The sequence below is a fragment of the Parus major genome, chromosome 1, assembly GCF_001522545.3.
Source record: "Parus major isolate Abel chromosome 1, Parus_major1.1, whole genome shotgun sequence".
NCBI lineage: Eukaryota > Metazoa > Chordata > Aves > Passeriformes > Paridae > Parus > Parus major.
The window spans coordinates 34,470,935-34,496,324 of NC_031768.1; the positions used below are offsets into that span (position 1 = coordinate 34,470,935).

At 37.3% G+C, this 25,390-nt stretch overlaps 1 protein-coding gene and 1 long non-coding RNA gene across 2 annotated transcripts; one reads left to right on the forward strand and one right to left on the reverse strand.

Moving 5' to 3' along the window:
* Positions 1–1,973: 1,973 nt before the first annotated feature.
* On the forward strand, positions 1,974–24,887 carry XG (Xg glycoprotein (Xg blood group)). The gene is made up of 9 exons (XM_015644284.3): positions 1,974–4,132; positions 13,792–13,833; positions 14,160–14,216; positions 17,941–17,976; positions 20,348–20,413; positions 21,289–21,336; positions 21,977–22,015; positions 22,290–22,409; positions 22,612–24,887. The coding sequence occupies exons 1-9, from the start codon at positions 4,072–4,074 to the stop codon at positions 22,626–22,628; spliced, it is 486 nt and encodes a 161-aa protein (XP_015499770.1). The 5' UTR covers positions 1,974–4,071; the 3' UTR covers positions 22,629–24,887.
* Positions 9,338–15,034, reverse strand: LOC107211807. Its single transcript, XR_004497073.1, has 2 exons — positions 14,637–15,034; positions 9,338–11,305 (listed from the first exon to the last, which is right to left on the reverse strand). It is a non-coding gene; the product is annotated as an uncharacterized LOC107211807 (long non-coding RNA).
* Positions 24,888–25,390: the final 503 nt, after the last annotated feature.

Here is a 25,390-nt window from a genome sequence, read left to right on the forward strand (position 1 = left end):
CCTTTAGGAGTAGATGCTTTTGCAGGGCCATGTGTTGTCTCACCTTCTGATGTGAGAGGACCATAACTGAATGGGAAGGCAAAGCAGGGGTTGCCAAGTGCCTAAATAGCAGCACATTTACTGATCTTTCCAACTTACTGATTTGTCCAGTTATGGTTCCACAGTCTGGAGTTGTGGAAGAAGGAAGAAAGACTGGCTGCTGCCACCTGGATAAAAGGTAGCAGTTCACTCACGTTATTGGGGTATTAATTGCTACATTTCTATTTGCCTCACTACCCACAGAAACTTTGATCTTGTTTCTTTCTCGCTCAACTGCCATTACATTGCAGAATGTATTTAGCAGAGCTAAATATCCTAATTTATTATTTCTCCCTCTGGTTGGGACAGGAAACATTATCAGTTAACCACTGTTCACCACTCTACTGAAGTAGTTCTAGAGTCATGTCCCACAGATCATCTGCTGCCCGTCATGGCTTTATGAGCTGCTACTGACTTTCAGATATGGGAATTAACATAGTTTCTATACACCTTTCAATCAGACTACAGTGGAATGAAAAAATGCTGTCCTTTCTAGGTCCAAGTTGATCCCCATGAGGCACCTTTACCATCAAACTGAGTTAAAATGGATGGCAACAAAGAGCATGGTACTGTTCCTGTGGCACACCCCCTTCACTTCCATTTCTTATCCCAGTTTATCAACCCTTTGAGCATGAGGAGGAGTTACCATCATAATAGGAGGAATAATAATCAAATAGGAGGAAAAATAATCAAAGCAGGATCTTGTTGTGGAATAAAATGTCACTTTAGCTTCTTCAAGATAGCTGCAGTGGCAGTTTATTCATCCTATTGGTGGAAAAGACTGCCTGAAAAATGTTATGATGGTTTTCAAATGGCAATGTTCATTTCAAATACTTATTCAAAGATATCCAGATGAATTCATTGGATTGTGCAAATGAAAGCAAACAAATCTTAAGCATAACATTTGGCAGGATTTTGCTGTAGCTCTTGTGCGTATTTCAGTGTCTGGGCCAAATCTTGAATGCTAAGAAAAGCATTTTAGTGCACTCAGTTTTCAGTATATCTTGGGCTGAATTACACTTCCAATGATGCTTTTCTGTGGGTTTGTTTTTTTCTTTTTTTTTTTTTTTTTTAATTTTTACTTCTGGTCACCCCCGCAAAAACACTGTTCTATGTGTGTTTTTCCCTTGAGAAGATTATGAAGCAAGCTATAACCTTTTCACAGGCTGGAAATATTACTTCCTTTTTGCTCTTTTCTGTTACACAGATATAAAGACCCATTTAAAGGAAGTGAAGACATTATTAGGAATGGGAAAAGGACTTAAATGGAGCAAACCCATGGTTTTCCCAAATCTCTGCATTTGGAGTACTTTAATAACCACAAGAATAAAATATCTTCCACCTGCTTGTCAAAAATCATTGAAGCTTTACCTAGTACTCAGTAATTGTATTCTTCTGTTGCCAAGAAATTGTATCACCAATTCACTTGTGTGTTTGGCTTACATTTAAATTAATGGCTTATATATCTGGATGCTTCTGTATTTTAATTAAAGTACTTCTGTTCTTATGAAAAAAGATGAGTAGTGTAGGATATTAGTGGCATTCCCAAGTAGTTCTAGTGTATAATTCAGTTCTTTCATCTCCACAGACACATACAGCAGGTTACCCGTGCCAAAGAGAGCAATGTCTGACCTCTGCCTACAAGATGGGGCTGCCACTGTGATGAGTTGTGACTGAACTCTTTTTCCCTTTTAGCTTTTTTCATCTCAAAGAGGCATGATGTGGTAAAAGTATGTGGTGTAGAGAATAGACAGGCACACAGGCTCCTTTCCTACCTCCATTTGCCCTTCTAAAATATTGGGGTTTTCCTTAAAAGACAAGTAAAATATATAGGCAATTCATCCACCTTTTCAGATGGATCGTAGAGAGAGCTTTGTTTTCTTTTACACAGAAAAAGATGGGTCAATGATTTTTCAAGTGCTAAAACTGTGATTTATGGTCAGGTATTAGCTCTTATATTTCTTTTTAATATACAATATTTTTCACTTGTTATCTAGGGCAAGCTGTTGCATGTTTTTGACAGCACCTCTAGGTGCAGGAACTTAAGAAGTTCCTGTAACGCTCCCAAGAACAGGAGGGAGATAAGCATTCAATATATCCTGACTCCTACACTAGATCTGCTCCTTCCAGTGCCACCCATCTTCATATCGTTATTTATCTAGATAGAACAATAGCTGGCTTCAGAAGAACTGAACAAAATATGCATCATCTTCAAACTTCATCTGAGAATTTTTGATATCACAACGAAGTTGTATCAGCAGACAGGTGAGACAATGCATTTTGGGAAGACTTCAGTTGCAGGAACAACTGTTTGGAAGTAAACTGAACGCTGAGTGTGTAAGCTGTTTGGACCTGCCTGGGACTAGTACCTAACCTTGCCAACATTGCTGTTCCCTTCGGGCAAATTCATCACTTGTATGGAGATCAGCACATCTGGGCCTGCTTTTGGCATTCTGGAAAAAAACAAACCAAACAACAGCAGTGGCTTTATGGGATTGCTCATTTCATGGTATAATTCTTGTGTTAACTGGCTGAAAAAGTCACCTCTTCAGCCTAAATGTCCTTAACTGTTCTGAGACTGAGCAATTTGTCCTGACATGGGGAATGATTATACCCAAATTAAACTTTAGAGCTTCTGTTAGTAGCTATAAACCAGACTTTTAAAAACCATTCTGTTGTTTCAAATTTCGGCAGGGGAGAGAGAGGGAGGGAGCTGACCTACTTGAATATCAAGCTTCTTGAGGATGTAGTATCACCAAGTTCTATCTGTCCATTTTATATTGTTGCATCTGTTTTTTGTAGTTAGCATGAAAGCAGGAGTTCAGTTGTACATTCTGGGTAACTCAACAGAAATGCAGCTGGGGGCAGCCTGTGCCCCACAGACTGAATCACCCAGAAACACCTCGGGTGCTCAGACTGGCCACTCATGGTGGCAGAGTCCTCAGCTATTTGCTGCCCTAGACAAAACAGCTCTGACAAAACCCCCTGCAGCTTATCCCCCAAGCACAGGGGAGGATGCACACCAGTCACCCTGCTGCTGCTGGGCACCAGGGTGATGGCTGCAATCCAGTTCAAAGGACAAGACTGTAGGCACATGTGTTTGCTAGAGAGATGCACCAGATAACTATGATGCTATGACAAAACTAGATTTAAACCACACCAGTATTTAAAAGTTTGTCCATGTACAGATAGGTGCAAGTTTTTTTTCATTTTTCAAAGCTTTATACCATCAGTCAGCAGACATCTCTTGCCAGGTAGGATATGCATGGATATTTATATTTAAAATAAATAAAGTAGATCAATAGAAACAATCATGATGGGCAATGTGGAGATAAGCATCCACTGAGGAGTGGAGCATGCTTCATTTCAGTAGTCCAACATCATATTTTAAATTTAATTAATGTTTAATTTGGTGGCCCGAGTAAGGGGTTAAGGCTGACAGGATTGCTTCTCTCAGCTGTTATTCCTGAGCCAAGAAACAAGCAGTGAAGTGCTGCTTTGAGGACAGAGTATGTCTGAGTGATTCTTTCAAGCACGCTTCAGAGAAAGACAGTCTCCTCTTACAAGCTACTTGAGCTCCCACAGCACCACACCCTACTTTGAAGGCTAGGATGTCAAACTGGTTGTCTTTCCCCTCTGGAGAGGAGGTGGATCCAGAATGTTTGGGCACCCTCCTCATTGGGTGCTGCCGCTGCTTCCCCAGCTCTCTGTGCTTCCTGCCTGGGTAATAAATAAGTTTCTTGGAGCACAGGTAGTGCCTAATGTGCTGCTCACAGCCTGGCTCTAGCAGAGTTGCTTGCTTTTCTTACTTGCCTTGTACACAAGAAGGTTTCTCTCTCTCTTGCAGAGTTTGGGTGTGGTGGTGAGAAACCTCTTCGGAGAGAGCTGCTGATTCCAGGTGTCTCCCTCTAACCTTGGCACTGCAGCTGCAACATCTGCTATCATTGCTTGTAAAAAAACAACTGGTGCAATCGAAGCACTGCATAAAGGAGCATGGAGAAATTCAGAAGTATTTTTCTTTTGTGCCTTGGCTTCCTTCTAGTCCATGTAAGAGGTAAGTGACCTTTACCTTGGCTTTTTTCAAAGGCTAGATTATTAAAAATAAAAAAAAAAAACAACAAAAAAAACCCCAGAAACAAAACAAACCTTAGCTCCCTACCTCTCAAAGGGATGCTTGTTTATTTGGAAATGCTTGCTAGATTTTTTTGGGTTTTTTGTAGCTGCTGTTTCGTGAGAAGCATTCAGAAGTGTTTATGTGTACTTCACCAGTTTCTAAAGAGACACATGTCTCCGGGATGATTGTTCATAATAGTTATACTGCTTAAAGTTTGTTCATTATAATTTTTTATTTTCTCGCTGGTGTTGCTTCCCTAAAATGGTTCACAAGCTTAGGCTTGACTATAAACTTCTTTAAATGGAAGCTGTAAAATGAGAGCTTCCAGGGGAACTTACAGTTTCCAAAGAGATCCTTAGTCAAATTATGATGGCATGTTTTAAAGCCTTTCTTGGTTATTTATATTTTGAAACCTCTGAGTTTTCTTGTAAAAACAAATTCTGATTCAGTTTAAAGGTGTTCATGCTTTTATATTGGTACATATGCTTTAATAATTATAGACTAATAGTTTATTAACCTTAGTAAAAGTATTCCACACACAAACATACTTTTTCATGCAGGACTGAGAATTGAATACATTTTGTATATAATTTTTGAGTAATAAATAGCAAGAGGGAAAATGTAGCCTTTTCATACTGAGTCATTTCACTATGTTCAAACGTAGTTTCTTTCAGCAAAATATTCTTTCAAACTTTTCTTGAGGTCAAACCAGATAGACTTATCTTTGTGTGTATCAGCTATGTGGTGTGCTTATAACCTTTTCCTTTTTGTATATTAGCAATTCTGCAGAAGTTTTTAGTACAGTGTTGGCTGCAGGATGAAATCAATTGCTAATCACTAGTTCCAAAATAGCACCTTCTGCTGATCCCCCCACCACCCCTTATTTAAATGAAGTCCCTAGGAGATCTTGCAGTGATGGGCAGTGAAAAATACTTTCCTATCTTAGTTCAGTGGTTTGATTTTAACAAATGAGGAATTTTTTAGAGGTCTTCAGCAATTAGCATGGCATAGAAAGAGCTGAGCAGGAGGACTGTGCTAGCCTGCATGCTGTGTTGTAAGCAGTGATGATTCATGCATGATGATTCTCACCTCTTGGCATGCAGACTTTCTTGTTCTGTAACTGTCATATGTTGAATAGTTCTGTTTAGACAATCTGAGCATGAGCAGGCCAATTTGCATATACTCTACCATTTTAATTACAAGGGTAGTCAGCCTAATCAGTCTTCATTTATACATGTGTTAATTTAGAGCCAGTTCAGGCTCTGCTTTGGGGGAGAAGTCATTGCTGAATGTTGCTGTGGGCTTTGGGCACGGTCTTATGAATCTGGAAACTATTTAATCCATTTTGACAAGCAAACTTAATTATTTCAAGTCTGTGACAACAGCCACAGAATTTTGCCATCAAAGTATTTACTATGTTTCAGGGGATATTTACAAGAACCTCTTCTCAGTCCCAATCAAGACATAGTATGAGAAAGGCTTGGCTGTGCTGGTGAAAAGCTGGTCTAAGTTCTTATGAAAAGAATGTCTATGGCATGATTCACCCTTTTATAGGCAGCTTAATTATTTTCTAAATTGTAATCCTCTGTGATAGCATCTATAAAATACTGGATCACCACACAGATGGCACCATTCCTCTGACCATCCAGCATTTCCTTTATGTCCAGCTATCTAGTTGGCTAGACTACCTTGATGGACACATCTTGACAGAAGCATAAGAGAACCAAGAACCATATTGCACAAGTGAAATCCGATGCAGTTCAGAAATATATATGCTCACTGCAGTATTTTTAGCTGCACTCTAGCTTTTGGAATTTTCAGACTTAGGTTGCATGAAGTCTCCTATGTATTTGAGCTTCAACAACTAATTCTCTATGAGGCTTTTAGCCCAATCAAAATGAAATAAACTTCACAGAAACTTCTTCCACTGAATTTCACAGTAACATCTCTCATGAGTTCCTGCAGCTTGGCTGATTTCTAGTAATTCAGGTTTGGCTGTGTCTACACTGCCCATTTCAGGTGTGCTCAGACACAGCTTAGGTTGCTCCCTGGTAACTGAGATCATGCATCTCTTTGAAACATAGGTCCCATCTGAGCCACAAACCCGTGTGCACACCTGCAGTGGGGAAGCTGTACAACCTCTGGGCTCTCCCCTATATGGACTTGGAAGGCAACTGAGACTCACTCAGACCTGACTGCTCAGAATGCTCCTCAGGTTCCCAATGAGATACAATCTATATATCCATGGTCTTTAATGCTGACTGATAGATCACATGTTTAGCCAGTAACAAAGAGAGTGCATATATCTGAGATGGTTTACATTTACTCCATCAGCTATTGAATGCTACATAGGTAAAGGGAGAAGCAGCATTTATTGCTAGTCTGTAAGCCATGCACCTCTGTTCAAATAAGGCTTGCAAAGTTTTTGACTCAAAATCAGTTGTAGTCTCGGTTAATCAGCTGTGCACTGTATGGGGAGAAAATTGTAGACCTGTTTGAATTTGAGACCCTATGTGACTTAGTTCTGTGAATAATGTAGTTTTGAGTTAAAATAACAGGAGAGATAAGAGTCTGTTTTTCTTCTACTGCTCCATGTATCTGCAGTCCTCACTGTTCTGTGTGAGGTGTGTGGATGTGCAGAAACACTTACAGATTCAACACATTCTCTTTTGCTGCCTGACAAAAGTATGTCACTCCCAAGACCTGAACTGTGATTATCCATAGTCACATCGGTGTTATCAGCTAAGGGTGTGATTGCAGTTTGAAAAATACACATACCTGAACTGGTTGAAACACTTAACAGCAGCAGAACTCTTGCAACATCAGAGCTTGGGGAGAGAAAACAACTGGTGTAATTACTCAGCTTCTCAGGTACACTTTTCAAACATCGCTGCCATGTTGCAAGCCTGGCAGCAGTGACCAGCCTGCTGGAGTTTGTATTGTTAACTTAATTGCACCATCAATTGCCAAACCATTTCCATCCCATTGAGGGTAATAAATAACAAATAAATGTCAGAATTCTTTCAGGATTATAAATCAATAAAAATAAACCTTTCTGTGGCATTTTGCCTCATGGTAGGAGGAGAGAGATACAGTTTGTTTTGATTAGAGTCTTTCTTCCTTCCTTTCCACAGGCTGACATCTATGAACATTGTGGGAAAACACTAAAATTATTTAAATCTGACCTGTAGTACAGTGTCTTCTGAGGGCAAACACACAATTCCAGCTGAAAGAATTGGCTTGGATGGATTATGAAAATATAACAGTCCCACTTCCACTGAATCAGCTTTGCCTGTTATCAATAGATTTTTAATACATGAAGAATTTATGGAAAAGTTAAATCAAAGCAATATATTTTCAAAGAACAACAATGCTACAGAAAAAAATGAATGCAAATGCCAGAGTAGGCACTAAGATTAGCAGATAAATTGAAGTCCTTCCTTACATCCCTGGTCTAATTATACCAATGGTGAAGGAATCAGGAGCTAACCATATTGAAGGTCAAGAGCTATTTTGCATGTGTTTTACCAGTGTACCTGGTGTGAAAGTGGGAAGAGGAACATTAAAACACACTCTGTGAGCAAGAGAAACAGCAAAGCCTGGCATCTCCCTGACTGTCTATATTATATTCAGTTCCCTCTGTTGTCTCCAGACTGCTCACTGGAGAAAGCAGGGATTAGCCAGCTGGTACTTAGGCAGAGAGTGCTCACTCCGAGAGCCCAACACAGCTGTTGCCTGTGCCACACTAAGGATTTCAGTAGGAATACTCATACAGGTCTCTTGTTTGAGTACAGTTCTCATGTAATGTGACCATCATTAAGCCCTCTGACCAAACATCATTAGCTCTCAGACCAAATAGCTGAAAAGGGCTGGCACCTGCATGAACCTGTAGTGACAGAGAGAAGCTTTGGATTAAGAGCCCACACCATGGGCTAAGCTCTTTTGCCTCATGACACAAAGCTGAAAATCTGAGTAAGGTGCACAGAAACATGCAGTTGTTCCTTCATGGGAGATCCCAATTCTCTTGCTCTGCCTGGAATTTTATAGCACACATCATCTTCTGCACTCACTCTGAAGCAAAATACAAAAAAATGTATCTGTTTTATTTTATATATGCAGGGCATATTAGATCATAAAGAACACCAGTTACCTTTGAACAGAAAGGCATGTATCATAGAACTAAAAGATTTTCTTTTGTGTTTGGTGAGATTATGTTGCGCAGAGCTGAAGCAGTACTGCCACTCCTTTATTAATGCATCTTACCTGCTGGTAATTATTTAAATCTGTTGTTGTATGAATAAACGAGCAAGTCCTTTTCATTTCCCTTGCATTTAAACTAAAACCAAAAGTGGCCTAGCAAAAAATATGAAGCCAATAATAAGGTCCACATGTTGTGGTCTGTATACTGGACCTTGGATCTTAATTATAGATTTTAAAGCATACTCATTTTCCACCCCAGCATCAAGGGGTTGTAATGGAAATTGTTGTTTATGAAACTAAAGGTCCTTAAAGGAAAAACAAGCTACAGTAACATCATCAGGACATATGGATTGTGACGCTATTACATGAAAGCCATAGTACCTGCTTATTGAGATTTTGTCCACAGTGTCCACTCTGGGGCGTAAACCTTTGTGTTCTCCCAGAAATGAGTAATTTCCTTTAAACAAACATAATTGCTTCCTCAATAAAGTTGGACCAGTGCACAGATATGTTCCAAGTTCCACACATGGGAAAATACATCCTATTTTCTCATTATGGAGAAAATAGGTTTCTTGATTGTATTACAATCAGAAATGGCCTGTGCAAAGAATAACTTACAATTTCATCTTCAAAAAAAAAACCATAAAATGAGTCTCATGAGTGATTTTGGTAACATATTGATCTCTTTTAGAAAACTTTTCTTTTTCATTTTTAAGTCACAGACTTCTTTCTCAGTCTCCGTCAGATTTATAATGTTTTAATCTCATTGTATTCATGTACACAATTCCTATTTAATTACATTGAAGAAATCATACTTGTTCAGGTCTTTAAATACTGTAAAATCAACTTATTCTCCCTTTCTATCTTGCTCAGAATTAGAAGTTAGTTGCTTCTAATTTATTTGTCACACAGGTAATCTCTTCCCAAACATATGACTACTAGCAATGCACCCAAAAACAATTAATTTAATCATGTTAATGACAAAATGATTTATCTAACACACATGTACATATATGCATTTAGGTGTCTGTCCAGAAACATGTATAAACAAATACAAACACATTTTCTCATGGAATTTAGCTTCCTTATTAATACTAGGCTATGCTAATTAAAAACCTGAGACGTTAATTTCATTTGTCACATAATCCAATCCTCACTTAGAAATATTCATTGCTGCCTTATTTAAATATGCATCATTTTAAGGGCCACAAGCTGTGTTCATATGAAGACTGAAAACTGCAGTGATGTCATGGCAGCCTTTTGTCAGAAAACTTGACTGCTGTTTTCATGACAAACTGGTAACACTCACCTGCAGAATCCAGCCTTGTTCCTCATAAATTCAACTCAAAAGCTGTGGGACCTCAGACCCTTGTGATCAAATAGAGTTAAAGGGTGGTGGATCCATTCAACATTTAGATAACAAATTAAACCATGGACAAAAGGTGCTGCTGTCTTCATTTTAGTGACTGGATATTTGGGTCACATTTTCAGAAAACTAATATTCAAAATTTTTGAACACTAAATGCAGTCGTGCCTGAGGACAAGACTTAAAAGCATTTTTTTCGAATTCTCTGTTATGAATCATTGAGGACCACCCACAAAAAACATTATTACTGTCATTTTATCTCTTTGTCAAAACAGGGATACTCCCAGAAGAAAGGTTAGAAGTAATGCCAAGAACTAGCTGAAAAGCAGTAATAGCAGAGACAACTCTGAGATAATATCACCTGCACAGCTAAATCTCTTCACAACTTTATCCACATAAAAACAAACAAACAACAAAGCTAACAGCAACAAACACAAAAACCCCAACCAATTAAAAATAAACCAGTGGAACAAAGCTCTTTCTGCCTCAGTAAAATTTCTTTCATTCTCATTATCATCAGTAGATTTCCAACTCCTTCTATTATGGAAGCTAATCAAAAAAAATAAAAAATAAAAAAAAGTGGAGAATTAATTTATTTCAGCCTGTTTGTTCTGTGGAGAGCTTCACTAATTCATTTCCACTGTCATTTATTTCAAAGTTCTCTGAAGTGACTGCAGCTCCTACTGAGAGCTGTTTTTTGAGACTTTAATATGGTTTGCTGTGGATAAAGTCTGAGCTGTTCAGCTATTTAACCGTTATCCTCCTTAAATAAGATTCTTAAAAATGTCTAGGTACAGTCTCAGGAATGGAAATGATCATTTAAAATTCTGCTCCACCGAATCCTACTCCTTGTGGTCATTTGATGTTATTATCAGAGGAAGCTGGCATCTAAGTCCAAGCAGTCTTTTGGTTTATTGCAGTATAATTTACCATGCTGCACAGATACAAACTGCCCATCTGTCAAAGTTTATGTTCACATAGTCGAAGAGATTCCTGTCTTGCTCCCAGGCAGTCATTCTGTATGGGTGTAATTTTTTTTTATTGCTTGATTTATTATCAGAAATAATTTTTGAAAAAATCCATCTGAATAATTCCTGCAGGAGATTTTCAGTCTTCTTTTTTCTCTTCTTAAAATTTCTGTAGCTTTCTTCTGCTTCTCTCTTGAAGTCTTAAAGCATCTTTTGCCTTTCATACCTTTTTCATAATAGAACAGACATACAATAGGAGAGGGAAATGTTTGTATCATCCAGAAAAAGGCAGTAATGTAAATTACTGTAATGGTTACTGTAATGTAAAGTAATGGTTTCAGTCTGTTGTTTTGCTTTAGTTCTCATGCAATCGAAAGCATTTGCATCATCTTGCTTGAATTTCTTAATCTGATTAGATTCTACCTTCTATTTTTATTTTTCCCTAACTTCAAATAAATATTCTACCTGAAAGTTTTCCACAGTATTTCTTCCTTCACAAGATGATTTTGGCACATTCTCTTTACAGCATTAAGACCTCAGTATTTGCTTTCCATATTGTTAGTTCCTGCATGTCATGCCCTGTAACAAAGAAGCTGGTTTGGTCAAGAGCACTTTGGTATTACAAAATTTTTTTTCATGACTCATTTTCTGATTATGGCTACAAAATTTATTCCTGATGATTCACTCCAACAAGAAATGGTTAGCCATTGATGATGGTATCCTGAGGCAATGGGGTTCAGTTCAGACAGCCTCCTCCAGTACTCAGGATGCTGATCAAAAATGAGAATTTTACCAGAGGACAAAATCAAAGGACTGTCAAGCTTAAGTTGCTTGTACTTCTGGCACTGAAGAAATGCTTCAGAAAAAAGATAATTTGACCATATAAGTCAAGGCAATGCCAGGTTGTCTGCCCGTGCCTAGCATGTCTGCATGAAGATCAAAGGGTTCCATGGCCGGGGTGACAGCCCATGGGCAGAGGCTCAGGGCCAGCAAGGACTGGTGGTGCACTCAGGGCTCAAGCAGAAAGTCTCTTCTGATGAAACAACTTGTTTAATTTACATATTTATATATTCAATGGATTCATATCAAAAAACCCCAACCTGTCAGTGTCTTGGATTATGGCCTTAATAATGGCTTTAAATTGAAAGAGAATAGTTTTAAATTACATATTAGGAAGACTTGTTTTTTACTGTGAGTGTGGTGAGTCACTGGAAGGGGTTGTCCAGGGTTGTGGATACCCCATCCCTGGAGATGTTCAGGGTTGAGTAGGTCACTGAACAATCTGGTCTAGTGGAAGGTGTCCCTGGCCGTGGCAGAGAGTGTCGTAAATAGATGGTCTCTAAGATCCTTTCCAACACAAACCATTCTGTGATTCTATGATTCCATGACTATTGTTCACCTGAAGACCCAATCAAGTTATTGAACTTGGCAATGTTGGGTGAAGGGCCTGGGCAGAGGAGGGAGAGGTGGCCAGACAAGGCAACATTGCAACAAATCAAATAATAAAGAGATAACGTGCCACTCTGATAACATTTCTGGGAAAGTCTTATGCTGTTACCTGTTTTTACTCACCAAACACAGTCCTCTTAATATTTTATTGGAGAAATTTTGCTATAGAAGCCATTCCTACTTTGCATTCCAGCCTTGTTTTATCTCTTAATCAGACCCCATCTATAATTAAGTTCACAGACTTACATTAAAATCCTCGTGGGAATCAAAACATTTCTGCTTTTTATTCCTGCTCTGACTGCTATTTGAGGCTCACACAGTGTTTCACCACTGATAATTAATCTTTCTAGAAGCTCTTTGACACAAGCAAGAGCTATTATTCAGGAACAGTGATTAATGAGAAGAATGCCATGAAGATGTACAGGACCTGTCAAGATGAAGGAGCTGAGCTGAACCCTGAGCACTGCTGTGCTGACAAACCTCTGGCAGCCTCTTTCTGTTCCTCAGCTTCTGCACTTCAACAGTGCCGCCTTTCTTGCTGTGAAGTGTTCAAGACTTGCCAAGAAAAACTCCTCAATGAACAGTTTGGTATTAAGCCTTTTAAAAGGGATGATAGACATATATAGCTCAAGTGCAGCTTGAGGCTTACTCGGTAGAGCACAGTAATGCATTTCTGTTTAGGGAAGTCATAGCATGTCCTAATTTTTGTGCGTTTGTGTAGGCTGATCTTATATTTGGAATGCAAACACAAGGATGATGCATCACCCTGGATGAAAACTATTGGATACATATTCTGCAAACGTGTTTCATGAAGCCTGTATATTACAAGGAAAGTGGAGGATTGTAGAGTTGAAAGTAAAACTCACATGAATAACTGAGTGTGTTCAGTTCAAAGACATCTATTTCACTTTATACATTTAAAATATTTTCCAGTTTTCTTTGCCTGCTAACTTCAAAACTACAGATGCTAATTACTCTGCTGTGACATTTAAAGACATTGTTGTAACCCAACAGAGAAAAGGAAGAATTTTTTTCCCTTTTCTGATTTTTTAATTTATGGAGGAAACTAAATTAGGTAAACACATCTTGGTATGTTTTACTTGTGGCCCATGTTACAGTAAGATTTAAAAAAACAAAGTTGATTTGTTTTGCAAGTGATCACAAGGCAGGCTTGACAGTGAAGCTTCTTGCTAAGCTGAGCCAGTAAAATAATAATGAAGATATTAAAAATTCTCACCTAATGATTTTGGTTCACAAGTACTCTGCTGAATGCTACTTTCAGCTGTCTCCTGGCAATAATCCTGTGCCCTCTAACTGGCAACCTATGTTCTTCAAAGGGGTGTTTGCACAGCAGGTGAATATGATAGCATGAGAGAGCAGCTTCTCTTTGGCCTACCTGAACAAATAACTTCCTTGAGTTAACTGAGCTCCTCTCACAGTCATTCAGGACTGTGCTGCACAATGATAGCTGACAGCTTGTTCTGAGCCTGCTGCTTTTTGGATGGGTTTTTCTACTGCCTCTTACTGATGTAAGAGGCTCTGTGCAGAGCCCTCAGGTCTGGAAGTGTTGAAAACCTTCCTGCTGACTTAAGTATCTTCTGTCACATTTCTTCTAGGTCAACGTGATTTTGATTTAGCTGATGCCCTTGATCACCCTGGTATGTAAGTCTTCTATCCTTATTTTACTATGGCATTTACATCTAATAATAAGTCTTTTTCCTTGAGGAATGGAATATGAAGTGGCTACTACTTGCGTTAAAGATACACGGAACTGGACAATGCTAGATTTCAGTGTTTCTATCGAGAAATTAAAATCTTTAAAACAAACAAACAAAAAAAATTGTTTTGAAAACATATTCCTTCATTTTTGGCTTCTGCTGTGACACATAAAGATTTATTGAAAGTATCTCTCTACATTTGCAGATAGCTGCTTTTGTTAAGTTGAAGCTGTTAATGTTTATTGGCATGTCATTGTGTCCAACAGATGACATAATTACCAGGAAGCCTACAGTGATCAGAAGACCAACAAGACCTGTGTTCAGTGAGTAATAAATATTGGGGCATAAAACTGATTCTGTATATGTAAAAAACTTTCACATGAGATTCTTCATCATATTTTCTGCTATGCTTTATCTGAGATAATGTGTGAATAACAGCTGTCTTCTTAAAGTAAAATAAGTGCTCTTTTGGTAATCACCAATTACATGTCTTTACTGCTTCCAGTAAGGTGCTCAAGCATGGGTGAGCATGCTTGAGCATTATTTCCTGAAGACCTTCTTCACACTTTTCTAGATTGTTCTGAGCTCCATGAGAGTATAACAGTGGGTAACTGTTGCTAAAAATGGCTAACAGTTCCTCTACTTATTTTTCCTTATTATCTTTACTTTTTGTGTATTTATTCATGACACTTGATAACAGAGTTGGAAAAGAATCCAAACAAATTTCTATTCTTTCTTCTTACCGTGTATTTGATCCATATTATCCAGCATTGATTGCTACAACCACCTCTGTCAGAAAGGAAAAAAGGCTCTAAACAGTGGAAAGCTGTAGTCCTGAGAATGCCAAACAACAAATTCCAATGAACACTTGTTAATGTTGAAAAAATCCAAATTCCAAACAAGAGCAAAATTTCATTTGTGATGGAACAATTTAGGACAACACAGATTTTTTTTTTTTTTTTCAACTAAACTACACTGGATAACTGTCTATCAAACAAAATGCTTGGCAAAACTGGATTTAAAAAAAAAAAACACCAAAAAAAAAAAAAAAAAAAAAAAAAAAAAAAAAACCCAAACCACCCAAACAATAACTTTAGGTCTTTTTCTGGACAAACTTTGCTATAAGATTTTAGGTGCATGAAAGTAGTGACACTTTCCACACAATTCTTTGGTGCCCTCTTTGAACAAACGGGGCAGTATTTTGTGAAAGTGGTAGCCATTATATATTTTAATGGCTGCATTCTTCCTTCCCACTTCATTTGGAAAACAAAATTTGTGTCTGGCCTAGATTAGAAATATCTGTCTTTTTAAAAATATTGCACCAAATGTGGATTTGTTCCCATCTAATGTAAACATTTCAAGTTATTTGAACTGTGCCCTAAAATACTTTATCCTTGGTCATGTTTAAAAGTAGCTTAGGGTGTCAATATCTGCACTGAAGCTGCCTCAGTCAGATGAAAGGAATTTTTATTATTAGAGACTCCTAAATACGTTATAGATATGATCAGATGAATATCTGCCCTAACCAAATCCACTAATTTTTGGGCAGGAAGAACTCCATGTTTTTCAGACTATATCAGAGTTTCCTTCAGTTCTACAGAGGACTGGAGAGAGTTTAAAAAAGCAATTAAAACTTATTAAAAACCCAATCCCACAGTGTTACAAATCAATTATTGGATTTGGAAAGTGCAGGAAGATGGTACAAAAGTATGTTTTAGCATCTGTTTAATGTTTCATCTTAACTTCTGCTATGTCTCATTCAGAAGTGAGGCTCACTGAGATTTTAGTTCAGCTGAGGCCAGTTACAGGCAATGTCCACTGGGCATCCCATGCACCTCTGCCTGAGCTGAAGCTCTCCTGTAGGCACCTCCCTAGTGTAGCAAAATTCATTACAAAATTTAATAGAAGGTAATGTTTATTTACAAAATCTCGAGTTGTTCCTGCATTCTGTTTAATTCAGCCATATCCTCACACCTACATGCTCGTGAGCACCAAGATGTGTATGCTTAGGTGGTCTGGTGAGCATTGGTGCAACATGAGACAAAGCTTGCCACCTACTGAGCTCTTATCCTGTCTCTGTTCTTCTTCTTGATCAGAAATGACAAGTAGAATCCACAGACCTTTTATATCCTTTAGGAGTAATCAGATATTATAGAGAGGTCCTTTGTCTTATAATATTTCTCACTCCAGTGTCTCTGGACCTTTGGTCAGGTTGCTTCCCACTATCTTTTTTTTTCCCACTTGTTTGGAGTACACAGGCTACGTGCACAGACTTATTTTCTGTGTGGACAATCAGAAAAGCAGTGATATGCTGCAACCTTTGGTGTTAGAATGCCTTTCTGCTTTTCCTCTGCTGATAAGTCATCTGTGCTGTCATCAGAGCACAGGCCTGCTGGTTTTGACAGAAACAACACATTCCTCAGTTTTACTGCTGGGGACAGTGACCTTTATTGTTTATTCTTTTAACACTTTGCTGTTTTTTCTGGTCCCAATACACACATGCATTTCCATTTTTATGTCATTCATATCAACCTTAGCATTTCTGCAAGAGGTCTCTACATGAACCCTCCAGAGCAGAACTTGCATTTTACCTGACTTCTTCATCTCAATAATAAATTGAGTCCAGTTTTCAATTTATTGCTTCTTACAGTGTTAACATTTGACAGGTAAAGGTATTTTTGAAATTAAACTCTCTGCTGGGCAGACACAGGGAGGATCTACACCTGACAAGAACAAACCAAGTCATGTATTATGAATTTATTTTCCTGCCAGATTTCCTGGTGACATCAAAGCATTTCTGAGTTGTTACCCAAATGAGACTAGATACTAAGCAAAAGCAGCTTCCCACTCTTCCTAGGTATGAAGAACAGAAGAAAGCAGATTTCTGCATAGTGACGTTCCTGTGTTTCAGGAATTCTGACACATATATAATGAAAAAAAAATGTTTCATTGAGAGTCTATCTAATATTCTGTGGCAACAAGCACTGTTACCAAAATTTACATAGGTTTTGCTATCCCTTTTCTTTTGATTCACTGTGTCACTCCACATATAACCATCAAGGAAGAGATTTTTGGAGTTACAGCATTCATCTAAAGTATTTCTTTCAGAACACACCATCATTCCATACACACCTTAAAATACCACCCACATACTCATCTCCACACCTGTGTGTCAGAAACAGAGTCCCTGTTTACGTATCTGCAGCTCTTGGACAAATTGTTTTTTGCATGGAATGATTCCATCCCAGGTACAGCGAGACACGTGTATGGTGCTGGGCAATGGTCACAGCCTGTTGTTTTACTGGGTAACTTTCACATACAGACATTTAAATCTATTTAAAAAACGTTACAGCTCAGGCAAATAAAATCAGAGTGTCTCCCAACCTCAGACAGGAGTATATGATTGCCTGAAGCAAAGGGGTCACCATGACCCTTACATAAATTAGTTGATTCAATCTCTCCCTGAGTAGGTTTATTGCTCCCTAGTATTTGTTTTTGAAATGGGTATTCAGTGTTACATAAATTAGTTGATTCAATCTCTCCCCAGATAGGTTTATTGCTCCCTAGGATTTGTTTTTGAAATGGGAATTCAGTTTTTGCAGTTCAATAAAGTACACTTAAGCCAAACATACATATACCAATTTTAACCACAGATATAAATGTTAATAATTAAGTATATTTTAAGAATGGGTACAGTTACATATTTTAACATAACTAATTTTATTTTTTTTACTTACAAATATATTAAAGAGGTATTGATCTTTATTTAACAGTAAGATATATTTTGATATCATTTAAAACAGAAAAAAAAACTTTTTGGTATTATGAGTAGAAAATACTGTGGTATTTGTCAGTGTGTGGGAAGATGTTAGACTCTGTTAGAGTTTTCAAGAAAAGTGTGATGAGTTATTTGAATTTGTGGCACTGACTTGAAAAAGGTGCTTGTCAAACGTGCAGTTGTACACATTCTAATGAAAATAATATTTTATTTCCTTCAATAATTGTTTGTTACTCACTTTTCTACATCTTCCTCCTATTCATTTTTAGACAATGATCTGAATTTGGGAGATGCTCTTGGTGGGGGTGAGTACTCCCTTGTTTTCTTGAATACAAGGGGATTTTTTTACTTTCATAGTCTTTTTCTGACCTCTTCCTAATCTTTAAAAAGTGATTTCAATACTGCAGGAGGTGCTATGGTCATGAGCATTATTACAGCTTATGTAGATGCAGCCCTTCTGCCTGAGGCTGTCATGCAGAGTGGGGACAGCACCTGGTCCCAGCTACCTTTGAGAGCTTCCAGCTGCCCTACCTTGCATGAACTCAAGTTAGCTGGGGCTTGATCTACCATGGCAGAGCACCCCAGGCATGGCTGCGGAGAGCAAACGTGGCCCAGTTGTAACTCTGCTGATGGAAAATGAGAAATTCAGGAAGGAATGTTTCAGAGATGAGCACTGGTAAATACAGCTTTAGCTTGAAGCAGTCAAGCTGTTGTAACATGCTGTTAATTTCCAGATATTCCCATAACACCCAGCCCTGACCTCAGCAGTATTCACATTACTCTACTGAGCTGTGCAGACATGAAATCCTTGAGGTTGGGAATTTGTACACCAAATTTTACTTAGGGTATTTAGAGATATACCAAGGATGTGAACTACTCTAGAAAGGTTCTTGAATACTGCAGTTACCCAAAGTGCAATTAGTATTGAATCAAAGCCTAAAATTCCACTTTAATCACAGACACAAAAGAAAAATTGCTTCTCAGCCAATTGCACAGATCCTTTGAACTAGCTGCAGTGATCTGATTTACTCATGTTTCAGTCTCAGAGAATGGGTGAACACTTAAATATTGGGAGGATTTTTCCCATTTCCAAGTTCCCCTGTATCAGTTCATGCCTTTGTTTGAATGACATAGTAGTCCACATTTTACCAAGCTGAATCTAATTTTGTTAATAATTGCCATGTTTATATTTTCATGTACTCTTCCCTGTAAAAATTCTTCCATTTCTGCAAGCTTTTATTGAGTACTCTAATGATATTAAAGATATTGACTAAAATATTAATTAATAGCTTAAGTATCTTAACGAAACCAAATATTTTCATTCCAAGGGGAGAATTGTATTTCCATTGTTTTTTATTTCTTTGTTCCATTTTCAGTTCAGTTTCTTAACTGACCTTCATACATGGTATAATCAGGTTAAAGTTATGTGTCTTGTTATCAGTACTTCTGAAGACATTTTTTCACCAGCTGTGCCACACAATATGTGGTTTATGCTTAGAGAAGACTAAGTGCAGCATCATGATAAAAATTAAATGTGGGATTGGTGGTTTTCTGCTTGTGTGCCACAGTGAGTCTTAGTTCATTACATGGAGAGCTGGAACAGAGCAAGTCCTTCCTCTACTGAATACAATTAATTGGGCAAAGTGATTCAGCAAAGCTTTATGACTCTACCCTATAACCCATTGGCTGTAGGCTAAACTCACTTGAAATTAAGCATACACCAAAATAATTTTCTGGATCAGAACCTAAATGATGCTCAGAAACAGAAACACTGTATTTAGCAGCTAGGCAAGAAGAAAACATAGTCATAGGGCAACTGGCATGTTTGAAAGGTGAAAGGATGGAGAGGGAAATTGCTATTTATTTCTGTGACCTGATTTTGATCTGTGCAGAGTTAGATTCACTGTCTGGCTATGAGAATAGTGAAATATGTGGTTGAATTTGTTGAGAAACAGGTGGCAAGAGAAGACTGACTCTATACATGCAGAGCAGCAACCCTAGATATTAAATTTGTCAAGCTTTGACCTGAGTGAGCTCTTCAGCATTATATATGCAGTTTGGAAACTGTTTTTAGTCATCAGACCTCCTGCTCTATCCAATGCATTTCTTGCTAATCCTTTGGCAAGAAATTAAGGCTAAATTCTAGCACAAAGTCCTAAACAACAGCAAAGCTGAAGTCTGATTTCATTTTGCACAGTTTAAGAGCAGAAAATTCATTATGCATTAGATAAATTCAGCATCTGTTAGATGAAACTAATCTGCAGGCCTCATAAATACCTGCTGATGGCAATGAGATAACCTGTTGCCTCCTGTTCAAGCTAGAACATCAGCTTCTCTGTTGGGTTTAAATAACTGCACCACTGACACTCACAGTGGCACATTGCACCTCCCAGCTGTCACCTTTAAACAATGTTAGCACTTGCCAGCTACATATGAAATATTTTCTCTCAATGTTTTTTTTGTGAATCGTTCTCTTCTTTTGAAACTATTCCCTGTTCACTTCCAAGTCAGTTTTTGTAGCTAGCTATTTGTTGATATAGCACTTAAATCTTCTTAACTACTGACCAGGTGTTTTTCTTAATTCATGGCAGGAAAAATTAGAAATTGGTATAAATGTTTTCATTTACAGTTCCCAGTTTTGCCTGTTAATCATCTAACAATATTAATTATTAATAGGTGACATCTCAAGAAAACCTTTATACCCACCTCTTCCACCACGCCCGGGAACTTACGGTAATTCTGGTAAGACTACTTCCTCTTAAGAAAATGTAGTGCTATCAGCTATTCAGAGCAGACATTTTAAATACTTTAATCTCTTATTTCTCTAGTAATAGCTTTCATCATCCTTTCCCTACATATTGCTTTTGTAGTCACTGTTTCTGACCCAGAGTTGAAAAAGCTTTTTTCTAAATGTTAGTGTTGATATTACAAAGTTTTTCTGTCTGTTCAAAATGTGAGACACTGCATCTTAAGTGGCATGAGACTAACATTTAATCTTGTTTGCATTTTCATTTTGGGCATGTATACACTGAACTATGCAAAGGTTCAAATTTGACGTCTAGCCACAGGGCAAGGATAAACCTGTGTTCAAATCAGTTTGAGATGTGCATCTGAGGTGGCCCTGGGGCATACAGCAGATGGGGCTGGGCAGCCTGCATTGCATTTGGGTTTGGTTACAGACACTTGCTTAAATGAAGTAAATGTGGCATATCTATTCTCTCTCTCACCCTGCACCTATACTTTGGGTATGGCTGTAGTGGTGAGCTGTGGACAGGTCCTTCAGGAGTCTTTCCTGGAAAGGACCCACCAACTCTGCTTCGTGGATCACTGGGACTCCAGATCTCCATATTACATAAGGATTTGTGTTACAGACAGTCTAAGCCCACATATCCCACAAGTGCCCAAAACAGACACAGAATACATAGACACCAATAATGTCAGTACTTCAGCTTTCAGGTAAATTTTGGTAGGTGACTGTTCAGTGTAAGACATGTGACCCATCCATCATGTCGGTCCTGGGATTTACCTCTCCCTAGAGCACTACAAAAGGAGTGGACAAGGGAGGTGAAGGGGCTACCATTGTAGATAATTTTGCAACTGGAATCTTTATCTTGCAGGAGGTTTTGATGACTCAGATCTCCTTGATGGAAAGCCTTTACCACCAGGTAACATTTGCCTATTTCCCTTGCAACGTGTTCCTAGCACCTGTAAACTGGAGCTAGTTGATTTTGCTTTAGTGATAATCTGTTTGTCTTTGAAGTTATAGGACCAGACTCTGCTATTTTTATTTAGGTTAGCTATCCTCCATGAAAAAACATGGTTTTGAGCCTGAGGTTAGAACTTGAAATGTATTCCAATACATTTTTTAGCATTCTAGCATATGCCAGAAGCCTGTGGGTTTTTATTTCTTTGAATTCAGTAAGTAAAGTCCAAAAGCAAGGGGCATGCTGAAGTAGATGGACCAAGACTACAATCTTGATGTAAACTACTGATAAATGATCTGATTGTCTGATAGTAGAGAAGAGATAGAGTACACTGGCCTCCCTGTGAAAACAGCTTGATGTAGCCTGTTACACATGGTCCTTCTATTAGATGATAACATTCCTCCCAAAAAGGAAGCATCAAGAGGATGAACAGTTATTCCTCTGCCAGCCATCAGTGGGGAGTGGAAGGGGAACTCCTCTCTTGTAGACTTGTTGGGCCACCCCTTTTGCCCTTTGTACATCACACTTTGCTGAGTAAATACCTAGTTCTCAAAACGGGATGACAAATTTTTCTTTGATGAAACTTCACCCTCTATTCCAGGAGAAGAAGAGCATCATTTCAATCATGGAGGGAACACAGGTATAGTAAATAATTTACATTATTCTACAATTGATTTCTGATCTTTATGAAATATTAAAACAATGATAAAGTAGCATATATAATAAACTAGGCTTTAAGACATCATCTTCACATCAGCTGTAATAAAACACAATTTCTATTCATCTCCCTAATTCTATAGTTTCACCAAACTATTTTCATAATTTGGTAAAGCCACACTTTAGTAGACAATATACTTGAGACAAACCATTCAAGTGCCTCTGAAAAAAAACCCATTCTCTTTCTTTTTTCACAGATTCGGGTCTAATAGCTGGAGTTACATCTCCTGTAATTTCTGCTTTTGTAATACTGGTTGTTGGATCAATAGCAGCCTACAGCGCCTACAAGAATAAGAAACTTTGTTTCAAGCCACGTGGTAAGGCCCAAAGAGTTTTCCACTGATTATAGTGCTGAAGTAGATGGGAATTTGACAAACACTTGTCTCTGCCCCCACAGAGGTGCCTGACAGCTGTGGCTCTCTGTGTGGAAACCAGCCTGGGTGGCCCAGATCAGCCTCAGAAAAGCTGGCAAAGAACACCCACAGTGGGAATACTGAATGTTCAATTTTCATTTTTCAGGTGGGGCTACTGTGTAAACCACTGCAAGAAGAGTTGCTGTCTGATCACAGGCTCCTTTGGTTGGTGACATTCTACATTGCCATTCCAACAGAAGAAAATCTCCCTCTAATGACCGTTTCCTGGAGACATTGCAATCCTGCTCTCTCTAACCTGATGTCACTTTTGCACCTTGAGTTTTATGTCATCAAAGATATGCTTAAAACATCCAGGGATTGTATTGAACTTTCTGACCTGCATTCATAAGGGCTGGATACAGATTTTGACTCAGAACTTATCTTAAGTACAAAGAAATCAAGTTTGATTTAAGCTAAAAGTTGAAAGATTTGGGTTTGTGAGGATTTGAGTCACCAAATAAATTTTTTTTCTGTTTTCAAAATTAGCCAAAAAACTTAATTCTTCTGATAGAATTGGGATAAGGACTTTGCTATTTCCTTTCATGCTTGTTGGGTTTCTCCAGTATATTTCTGTAATGTTTACTATGTTTAAAGAAAAATTGTAGTTGTCAAAAGGATTAAAAATTTGAATGCGTTTACTTTGTATTTATGTCTAAACACTGGCAAAGCGAAAGGAATTGTAGCTAGAAAATTCCTTCTTAATTTTATAATAAATAATAAAAAAGATTATGTATATTGACAAACCACTGTTTGAAATACAATAGAGAGAAAGACATGCTAATTTTATTTATTTATTTATTTGATAATTACTGAAATGGTAGTTAGCTCTTCTCAGGAACTAGAATTTCACTTAAGTTTAATTTCTCTTCTTGAAAACTTAGGCTTGACTCTAGGAACCTTTGAAGGCATTAATTTAGCAAGATGGTTTTTTTTTAAAAAAAAACATATTATTCCTAACTTCTGAAGAGGGAAAATTGGTACAAAACTTTTTCTGATTCATTTAGAATGAGTGTGTGATGCTTCAGCCTCTAAAATCTAAGTCATAATGACTTTTAAACTTCGTACTATGTGGAGATGTGGTTGACATAGTTTTTCTTGCTAGACTGTTTCATGTCTTTCCCTCATTCCTGACTGACCTTTCTATGCTAACAATGTAGACAAACCTATCACAAAAACTGACACTTTTCCTGTCTCTCTATCTTCATTTAGCTAACTGGATCAAAAAAACAGCAAGTGAATGAAATACAGATGAAAGCTGGCAAAACTAGCTTTTACTAGTTAAATTTATGTATTGCAGAATACATAAATTTTACTAGTAAATAAATGTATTGCAGAATTATGTCAGTTATTACTGACATAATTCTGCAATACAACCATTTTAGCTAACTTTTAAAGCATAAGGAAACTGGTGTGGTTTTATCTTCATTTTATAGCAAAGCATGGTTTTTTTAGAAGAATTCCATTTAAATGGAGATGAACATGATTTTGTGTTTATTACATCATTGAGAGGAAGACATATACTAAAAAATACTTTTTCATAAAATAAAATACTATTTATCTAAATTGTATTTTAAATGGATATATATCAGTTGCTTGCTTAGATGCCACTTTTTTTTTTTTCCTTCTGATCCTGGAAGAAATGATAACATACATCAGTTTAAACATAGAAACATCTTGACAACATACAAACAAACAGATGCCTTTGTGGCTATCACTTTCAACTTATGAATGAAAAAATATTTTTAATATGGTTTTCAAGAACATTTAATATTTCTTTTAAAATATTATTTTTCCATGTTAATAGTTAATCCAGATTGACATATATTTATTCAGATAGACATGAAGATTTGATTAATGAAATCAAACAGCAAGTGTTTTGATGTTACAACTTCAGTTGTTTGTTCAACCATGAAAATATATATTTTGCTTCTTTCTCTTCAATATTTTCAATAAACACCTGCAGTGTTTTATCTAAGATGACTCAAGTTTTGTTTTTTTTGTTTGCTACCTTCTGTGACATATGAGAATTGGTACCTTCTATATACAAGTTCAACTGTGTCCCACTAGGGAAAAGAAGGAAATGCTTCAAACTAAGGAAAAATTAAAGGAGAAAAAACCCCAGTATAATCAAAACAGCTTAACTATCTATTCTTTTTTTCTCTATTTTTTTTAAGTGTCTAGAGAAGGATCTATGTGCAACATTTTTGGTTTTGCTATACTATGACAATTTATTTAACATTTTTCATAATATTTTCAAAATAATTTATTATTTGTTGATATTAATAGCCAAAACCCAGATTTATTATGGAGAATTTGAACAGAACTTATGAATCAGAATGGATAAACCCTGACTACCCAAGTGTTTAGCCCCCTGAAGCTCTTTGGTCTAATTTGTCAGCATATATCCAATATATCAATATACCAGTGTGCAAGGTAGACTTTTAGATGTTAATATCCCTTTTAACTAGAATGATGATGATGATAAAAACAAATTTATAATTATTGTAGTAACTATCTCTATTGTTATTATTTCAGGTAATTGAGGGGTTATGTAAGGGAGCTCTAGTGTATTTAAATTTGGATGGGAAGGTAGGAAGGAATATTAACTGGCTGTTAGAACATCAGAACTCTAGATTGTGTTATGGCTCTGATACTTATAATCTACTCTATACTGTAAAAAAAGGTTGCTGGCACACAAGTAAAATAGATTATCATCTAAATGTAGACATCACTTTTATTACTAAGAAAATGCTTTTTTTTAGTCACCAAGTCCCCCAGCTGAAATAGATCTGCCAGTAAAATTATCTACAACAGCAATCATGGTGGTGATAGGCATGTTGTCTCATTGACTTGTCTACATAAGCCAACACAGATCCCTGAGAATT